This window comes from Anser brachyrhynchus (genome assembly GCF_964034855.1).
Source record: "Anser brachyrhynchus genome assembly, chromosome: 3".
NCBI lineage: Eukaryota > Metazoa > Chordata > Aves > Anseriformes > Anatidae > Anser > Anser brachyrhynchus.
In genome coordinates this window covers 26,634,644-26,643,992 of record NC_137696.1, presented here as the reverse complement: position 1 = coordinate 26,643,992, position 9,349 = coordinate 26,634,644, and the positions used below count along the sequence as shown (strand labels likewise).

Sequence of the window (9,349 nt, the reverse complement as noted above, 5' to 3'; positions counted from 1 at the left end):
TTTGGGTTATAATTAAAAAAAAAAAAAAAAAAAAAGGTTTGGTTGTGTACACAGAATTTAGTTGGAACTAAGAGGCCTCGTTTAAAAGATGTATTCATGCAAAGCATTGAACTTAGTTAACAGCAGTACCAATGCAATTGCTTTGGACTTAAGATTCTCGTGGCATTTAATTAATTTCTGGTTGTAGAGAAGAGCAGCTCGGTAGGAGGGACATGATAGTGTTGCCCAGCCGTGCTGGTCCATAACCTGATTGCAATATATGGTTTGTCAAGCGTGGTGAAATGCCTGACGTGGCACTTCAGCACGGATTGTAGTTGTGGAAGCACAACTCCAGCACTGCTGTGTGTCTTGGGTAACAGAAACACTCAGCATCTCACAGGGTGTAACTTCAAGGACCTTATTTTCTTTAGGCCTCACATCTTTTATTTAAGTTTATTCTGCTTAGGCCTGGTTCTGATTTTCTTTCTTTATCTGCTTCTGAAGTGACAGAGGAAAAAAAAAATGGTATGATGACCCCAAGTCCAGTTTGGGATCGCTGGAGGTCTAGTGACATCGGCTGTCGTTTCTGAGGACCAAGCAGTTGCGAATGGCTTAATTTCCTGGCACCCCCTGTAATCACCAGCCTCTCCCCTCGCCTCAAAACGCTGTGCCGGCGGCCGGGCGCTGTCCTCTTCCCCTTGCAGGCAGGGCTGCCACTGTCCCGAGGACTGTCGCGACAAAGCCCCCACGAACAGCGGAGCCACCCCCGTGCCGGGCGCACCCGCACGAAGCCACCTTTTCTCCGCGGGATGGCGCACGCCGCCCCCGGCCGCCGCCCGGCCCAGCAGGGGGCTCCGTCCGTCTGTCTGTCCGTCTGTCCGTCCGCCTGTCCGTCCGTCTCCCCCCTCTCGCCCTCCTCGCCCAGGCCGTCGGTACCGCGGCGCGGGGCCGGCCCCTCCGCACCCACCTCCCGCCGTCGGGGCGGCCCGGGGGGGCTCCGGGCGAACCGGGGGGGGCTCCCCCCGCGCCCCGACCTCTCCTCGCCGCCCGTGCGGGGCCGCCCCCGGTCTCCCACCCCCCCCCAGCGTCCCCTCGCCCCCCGTGTCCGCCACCGCCGGGGCTCCCCGCAGCCCCCCGGTACCGGCGGGGCGGGGCGGTTGGGGGGCGGTCGGGGGCGGTCCGCGGGGCGGGGCGGTGCCGGCGGCGTTAAGGGCCGGGCCGGGCCGGGCCGGGCCGGGCCGGGGTCGCTGCGGGTGCCGACGGCGTTGTCGGTGCGGGCCATGGGGCGGTACTCGGGCAAGACGTGCCGCCTCATCTTCATGCTGGTGCTCACCGCCGGCTTCTTCGTGGCCGAGCTGGTGTCGGGCTACCTGGGCAACTCCATCGCGCTGGTGTCCGACTCCTTCAACATGCTGTCCGACCTCATCTCGCTCTGCGTCGGGCTCTCCACCGGCCGCATCGCCCGCCGCAGCCGCCGCGGGCCCCGCGCCACCTACGGCTACAGCCGCGCCGAGGCGGTGGGCGCCCTCAGCAACGCCGTCTTCCTCACCGCCCTCTGCTTCACCATCTCCGTGGAGGCCCTGCTGCGCCTGGCCCGGCCCGAGCGCATCGACGACGCCGAGCTGGTGCTCATCGTCGGCGCCCTGGGCCTGGCCGTCAACCTGGTGGGGCTGCTGGTCTTCCAGGACTGGGCCGCCTGCTGCCGCCGCCGCCCCACCCCGGCCCCGCCGCCCGCTGCCGCCGCCGCCGCCCCGACGGGGGGGGCGCCCGAGCCGCGGGACGCCGCCGACCGAGCAGGTGCCTTTCGGCTGCAGCCTCTCCGGCCCCGCTCCCCGTGCCCCCCGCTTCGCTCCCAACCCTGCCCCGGCCCCCCCTGCCCGCCCCCGGTGCCGCCCCTCCCCGCCGGGCCCCCCCCCCCCCCTCCGTCTGTGCGCGGCCGGCCGTGGGGGTGCGGGGTGACCTCGGGCTTGGCTTCTCGTCGTCTCTTGGAAAGGAGCTGGTCTTGAGAAGGTTGATGTTTTTTCTGTTTGTAGAACTTATACACAACACAGCGTTTCTTCTTTGAATGCAGGTGAATCCCCAAACGACCAAAAAAGCCCTGAAGAGGGGTCTGAGAGGAAAGTAGAGAAAAAGTCCGAAGCCTTGAACATCAGAGGTATGTATGGCATGGCAGCATGAGGCTAATGTTGCATTAACTTTAAACACTTTCTACCTTCCATTTAATTTTTTTTTTTCCCCCCAAATGTCAGTGTGAGATGGAGCTGAGGACCCCTCTGCGTGTCTGGACACAGTTAGCAAAAAGGTTTTGGTCATGTTAGATAGCATGGGTAATGGCAAATCTATGTGGTGCTGGTTTGGCTCATTTTGGTTCTGTAGAAGACTGCAGCTGGGCTTTGTGGAAAGGAGCAAAGCTCCTTGCACTTAGCTCAAGCCACTAGAGGCCATAGAGGAAGGTCAAGCAGGTATCTATGAGACTTTTCTTTGTCGTTGCATGACTAGTTGGGTGGTTCTCAAGTTTGAAATGCTTTTAGGCAGAAAACAGAGCTTCTTTAAATCCCAGCACTGGTAGTCACAAGTTTTGTAGTCAGCACGAGGAGAAAGGTGTTGAAACCGGTATCTCTGCATGTGTTTTTCCAAGTCCTTGAACTGTGAACCTCTTCCTGAGAGAGTCTAGTACAGAGTCAAGCCCCTTTTATGTTCTGCTTTGGCAGATCTCTGTTATCTGCAGAGAGAAACATTATGACTACATCTAGGAATAAATTAACCAAGTCCCTGCATATAAGTATTTATATGCATATGGATTTATGTACCTATTCCTAACAGAGCACAAGGTGGTGTATTTGACAATGATTTTCCCTTCTAGGAAAGGACTGTTACAAAGACAAAAATAAAGTGATAGCCTCAGGCTTCTTGTGGTCACATAGCAGCATCTGAGAAGGTGTGGTCTTCCTCCAAAGTCATACAAGCTGGCATCACATGAATTCATCTGATGAGGTTGTCATGGCAGTCAGGCACCTATTTTTTTGGTTTGTTTATCTGTTTATTCAAAACAGATTAAAAAAATGCTTGCAGAGTTATGCAAATGTGTGTGTAGGGGAGGACACCTTGCAAACTAAACCACGTGCTAGAGTGACAACAATTGCCTGAATATCTAGGCATCAGTGTTGCTGGATTTTATGGCATTAAAGTGCTAGGAGTATTGGCATAGCAAACTGCCATCTTCAGGGATGGAGGAGAGAAGGATAAGAAACCAGTGAGTGTGTTTTAGGGAAGGCTGTATTTGCCTGAACAACAGTGTTTAGGCATACTGATGCTGGCAAGTGTCAAAGATGTCTGAAGGATGAGGAGTTTTTTTTATCAGTTATTTTAAGATGCCTGGCTTTCTTAAGTTGTAAAAAGATAATTTTTCTTTAGATGCTACTTTAATTTTGTCTTTGCAAAATCCATTTTGGTTAGCCAGAGTTACAGATGTCTCTAAAATGCAAAATCTGTATTTGCTATTATGCAAATCTGAGTTTGCTATTATATAGCTATACGCACTTCACAGTCACTTGGTAAAAAGTTAGGTACACTATAGAATCTGAGCCTCCCTAAAAAACTTGGCTGGACAAACAGGGTTGATAGAGGAACTGCTTCCTTGGCTGTAGAAATGGTAAGAACATGAATCCAGATATTCTGTCTAATTGGATTAATTATTGTAGTCTAAAATTATTCCTTTTACTTCTTGAACATATGCAGAGTAGTTCAGACTTTCCCACACAAGCTGTTGGAAGCTGTGTGTTGTCTATAGTCTTACCTTAATGACTATTAAATAAAAATTGCCTTCCAGTTCTGTTTTTATACCCGTAGCGTTTGGGGGTCTACAGGGAAATGGGATCGTTTCTTTTCCCTCATGTGATGCATAACTGAGACATATGTATTAACCACTTTGCCTGTCAGTTAAATAAGCATTTTTCTAATTTGACATTCTCAATTCACAGTTTTTCAAAATTCTTACATGTATACTGTTTTTTTTTTTTTTTTTTTTTAATTCAAAAGAAGTCTTCCTGGAACACTCTTCTTAAGCTCCATTCTTTAGTTAGTTACCTTAGAAATTGCATCCTGCCTATCCCTCTTGTTAGTGCAATAGCTGATGGCACATGCTGAATCCAGATTATTTATAAATGAAAGAGGAAACACTGCAACACTGTTACGGCAAGTGAAACTGTGTGGGAGTTTGCCAAATGGGGCAGCACACTCCTGACTCGAGCAGAAAGAGCTGGATTCAGTGCGAGTTTATGCTTTCTTATCTTATCCAAGTGGTTCCAAGGAACCCCGATGGTTATTGCCTCCATCCCTTGTGCTAAGGATCTGCGTTCCTGCACAGAGCTGGCATGGAGCAGCAGCACGGGCATGGTTCTAGGTCTGAAGAAACCCAGAATCCATCGTCACAGGAGTCAAAACTCTTAGCTGTGTTGTTAATGAGTTTCAGAGGAAGCCATTCACAGCTTCTCTAGCCTGGAGGAAGGGATTACATTGGAGTGGAGCTTTGGAAATTGCTTGTAATAGGGACATTAAAAGGATTTGGCCCGTTTTATTCTGTCACATCCTCTGAATAACAAGTATTGTCAAAGGAATTAACCTCATATACGTAGAGGTACTACAGATTAGGCACAGGTTGGAATGAAACCTGAGTCTGAACAGTAAAGACAGAAAAAACTGGAGTATTTTCTTGCAGTGACAGGAAGAGGCAAGATTATGCAGTGAGAAAAACAAAGAAAAAAATGAAGTTTTTACACTATTGTAACTGTAGCAAGAACAGTGCTTTGTTCATTGCACTTGAAAGAGCAGTGAAGAGTTATTAAAAGAGCCTGTTTTCTGTCTTTACCTTGAGTGCAAAAATTTATCTATAGACATAAGAAGTGGTACACAGCATTCCTTTGAATTTAGAGCAGTACATGCACATTTTAAAAAAATGAACCAAACAAAACCACCTGTGGCATCCATGCACCTAACCGTTGAACTGGATTCTGGTCTTTTGTGAGTCTGAGCGCTAGTAGTGTTGGTGGGACAAAGTTTAATATTAGTAATCAAGCTTGATCCAAAAAAATGGAGTTTGAGAGCAGTTGGAACTGTAAGAATAGTCAATCCTTAGGTTTCACTCTAGTAATTTTTTGGGATTTCAACAGAGTAGTAGAAACTGATTGAGGAGAAATAATTATTAGTCACCAGGGGTGGTCTGTGGCTGACTTAGCTTCCAGGGTAGAACTGATAGATTTAGTCATCAATTTTTAATTGTGAGTTGAGATTTCATGTGCCAGGATCTCTTAATAATCTGCAGGCATTTAGGTAAAGACACTTTGTGTTGCCATGGCATTGGAGTTGGACTGCAGTTGCTAGCGTACCCTATGTGTTTAATAATGCATCCCACTTAAGCAGCTGTGGTTTGGAGTCAGTATTTCCCTTGATGTTTTGTTCTGAAAGCTGTTATTGAAAAATCTGGTAATGATTTGAGTGCTTGGAATATTGCATTTTTCATGTCAGGTAGAACAGACTTGAAAAATACAGCATTATTGCTGCTCAAAAAAAACAACCCCAAAAAACTAATGGAATTTTTCATTTGTTTCAGGTGTTCTTTTGCACGTTATGGGAGATGCACTTGGGTCTGTGGTTGTGGTAGTTGCTGCTACAATCTTCCATGTACTTCCTCTGGGGCCTAATGCTCCTTGTAACTGGCAGTGCTACATCGATCCGAGCCTGACAATAATTATGGTGGTCATCATCTTGTCTTCTGCATTCCCACTCATCAAAGAGACCTCAATTATTTTGTTGCAGATGGTTCCCAAAGGTGTTAATATGCAACTACTGAGTAAGTCAAATTTGTTGTTGAAATGCTATTAATTTTAATGATAGATTTCAATGCATATGTTATTTCTGGAATGACATGTTTGGATTATTTACTCATAATAGCCCTAAATTCTCAAGAACTGTGAGGAAATGGTCACGTGCCTGTGTCCTAGCAACATGACTCAAATCTCTCTGGATTAGTTAAAGCATGCATTTTGAGAATGTGGTACTCCAAAAACATCAAAAATACCCAGGTCTTGAGCTGTTAATGCTTTATGTGGGGTGTTTGTGAAAGAAATGGCATTGAATTATAATATTTCCCAACCCTGCAGTGGCTTCTTCTGAAGGGCTTCCAAAACAGCTTAGAAAATTCTATTAAGACTGGCTAATTTTGTAGCTCCCTAGCACTGTTTGCACTGGTTAATTGTGGCATAGCACATATGTCTTTCTGGAGTTCTACCGCACTCAGGGTTAAACAAACCAGAATACGTGGACCTTGGCCAAGGAAGTGGTACTCCAACATTGCTTCTATAAGCTGTGGGTAAATGGCCAGTGGGCAGAGATGGTGTGGGCTCAGAAGGAGTGGAGGGGACTGCTTGCATGGTCACCTTGCATAAGAACCAAAGTCAGCAGGTAGCAGATGTGTCTTATTAAGTACAGCTCCTTGAAAGACTGGAGACCGCTCTTTTTGGATTAGGTTCTCAGTGAGGCCTAGCCAGCACACCAAACCATCTAACATCTTTCTCTTATGTTTTCCAGCTGACAGACTAGCTCGTGTGCCAGGGGTTAGCAGCCTTCATGAGGTGCATGTATGGGAGCTTGCAGGTGGCAAGAATATTGCTACTCTTCATGTCAAGTGCCAAACCCCTACTGATTACCAAGATGCTGCTTATAAAATAAGAAAGGTTTTCCATGAAGCAGGGATCCATTCTGTGACCATCCAGCCTGAGTACATTGACCACAAGACCTCCCACCTCCTGTGCAGCTCGCCCTGCATCTCAAAAGCTTGTGACTCTCAGCTCTGCTGCAGTCAGCAGGAGGCACCGCTGGCTAAAAGTAATGGCTATACCGAGAAAAATGATAGCTGCCTTTCTGCACTGCATAAAGACAATGGTTCAAGTAAAAGCGATATTGAAATCCCTATTGAGTGTGCACTGACAGAGAATAGTGTTAAAGACGAGAAAAATTGTGAAGTGTCTGACAAGTCGCAGTTGAGCAGTACGCGATTTTAAACAATTTGGTCTACTCTGTAAAATTTTTTCATAGAACAAAGGTGTCCAGGCAGGAAAGCGGGTCATCAGTGGTTGTAGCTGAAGTTAACGTGGCAAAAAGATTTCTGTGCTTTAGCTGTAAACCAAAATACACCTAAAAAAGCTTGTATCTGAAATAAGGGTTAATATTTCCATGAAAAGTGTGCATTCATCTAAGAGTTTTCCGATACAGCCTAACACAGTTCCTTACCAAACCATGTGTGAATTCCTGTTGTTAGAGTGGATGAGGTGTATTGCTGTCCACCCTGATGCTTGCAGTGTATGACCAGTGCCACTGGGAATGAAACTCTTGCCTTTCTGTCAAAGTGAGCTGTTTCCTGAGAGCCCTGTAGCGAGTTAATGATTGTACTGGGCTGAAGTACTGTATATTTATAAAGGACTTAAGTAGAGATGTTTTACTGATCCTCAAAACCCACTTTGCATAGACAGTTCATTTTTAGCAGTAACCGTCGTGCTTCAGAAGTTTGTGAATGAAAATAATGGTGTCTGAGTGGAGGGGAAGCACTTGGGAAGGGTTGGCTTGCATTGTTTTTGTGACCCCTGTATTTGGGGACAGAGCAGAACCTGGTCTTGCTTCTCTGCTAGAACTGCTGGAGCCAGCCTAATCACAGATGAAGGATGCTAAAGAATATGCTCTGTGTCATGAAACTAAGGAATTACTAGCATTGTCTCTACTGACTTTGGCAAGCAAAAATGCAAGTAGTCAGCCAATTAACTTTTATCTTGTTCATTGTTGTGATTAAACAACTCAGTTCTTACCCCTTGCCTCTATCCCCCAACCTCCCAAGCAACAGAAGTTATAATAGCCACAGTCTTATTCACTGTTGTGTGGAATGATTGCAGTATCTTTAACACTGAGCATCTGTCCTTATTCATGCTGAATAAATAAGCTAATGTGTCTATTATGAATAGTTAAAATTCTGCCATTCTATTATTAAGAGACAATTTAATATTAATTGAGAAATTCCATTTGAAGTTTTTTAAAACAGTGTTATAACTTAGAGGGAGCTTTTGTATAATAATATATATATATAGAAATACTGGGAGATTTTCCTATTTTAATCTCAGTTATTTCTTGTTGATTTATTGTAAAAGTCTATGCCCTCCCCTCTGCCCTGCTTCTCCTCCCCAAACCCAAAGGTGCATTTTGAAGTATTTAGTGAAGCATTTCCATTCTCCTGTTTGCTGCTGCTTCTTTCTGAAGACATGCAAGGGTGCTTTAAGGAAAACAAGATGACTTGCCCTGTCAGCAGTGTTGGATTTTGGTCGGGTCTGCTCTCTGGGTTTTTGGAAGAGGGAACCCACTACCTAGTACACACTGAGGGCAGTGCTTAGCCTCACTGTGGATCTGATCCAGAAGCTTTCAAATACATTTTTTTTTTCAAAAGCAGCTTTTCAGTGCTCCATGTGGCCTGGACAGGCTACTTAGCAGTTCACAGAGACACCTTTAAAAAATAGTGGTGTCTTTACCTCAGGGACAGCTTAGTGGAAAGGGCAAATTGATTTCCTGCTGGGCTGGGAAAATACCAAGACCTGGTAGGACCGTGACTGGCTCTAAAGCAGCCAGCTCCTTAATAAGGATGGTTACGTTAAAGTCAATGAATATTAAAACACACAGCAGGGTATTTTGCTGCTTGGAAAATGATATTTACTGGACCAGTGATTGCAGTCTAAATTGCACACCTCTAGGTTTGTACCTACCCCTTTTGAACCAATTCTTGGGTGAATTAATGTATTTTATAGCCTTTCAATGTGGGTTTGTATTATATAAATTAAACTATTTGTTAATAACATTAAAAGCTTAATCCTCCAGTGTGTTTGGTCCTGTTAGCAGCAGCAGGATTTTGCTTTGCGTTTATTGCACAAATTAATGTAAATCAGGAAACATTTCAAGAACTGCTCTGTCCTTTTAAAGTGTGTGGCATGAAGTAAGACAGCTCATGCTTCTGTTCTTTTTGTACTTATTTTCATCTTTTGTGATGTTTAAATGGAGGATTGTAAATCTAAATAACAAATATATTTATAGGTTCGCTTGTTTTCTGGGAACTGGAGTAGAATTCTCCCAAAATAACAACAAAGTCTGTGCAGGAACTTACCTCCAAGACATCCTCTAAAACAAACACCCTTTCATAATTATGCATTTGTGTCTTAAATCAGGTAATCTTTTTATATACACATTTTACTAAATGGTTGAAAGATGGAGTGTCAGTATTGTTTTACCCTGGAATTAGAGAAAAAGAGTATGTGTAATATTGGGGTATTTGATAAAATGG

General features: G+C 45.5%; 1 protein-coding gene across 1 annotated transcript; it reads left to right on the top strand.

Moving 5' to 3' along the window:
* The first annotated feature begins 641 nt into the window (after positions 1 to 641).
* LOC308191389 (calcium/manganese antiporter SLC30A10-like) lies at positions 642 to 7,192 on the top strand. The gene is made up of 4 exons (XM_080583705.1): positions 642 to 1,776; positions 2,051 to 2,134; positions 5,588 to 5,827; positions 6,565 to 7,192. The coding sequence occupies exons 1-4, from the start codon at positions 789 to 791 to the stop codon at positions 7,035 to 7,037; spliced, it is 1,785 nt and encodes a 594-aa protein (XP_080439831.1). The 5' UTR covers positions 642 to 788; the 3' UTR covers positions 7,038 to 7,192.
* The last annotated feature ends 2,157 nt before the right edge of the window (positions 7,193 to 9,349 follow it).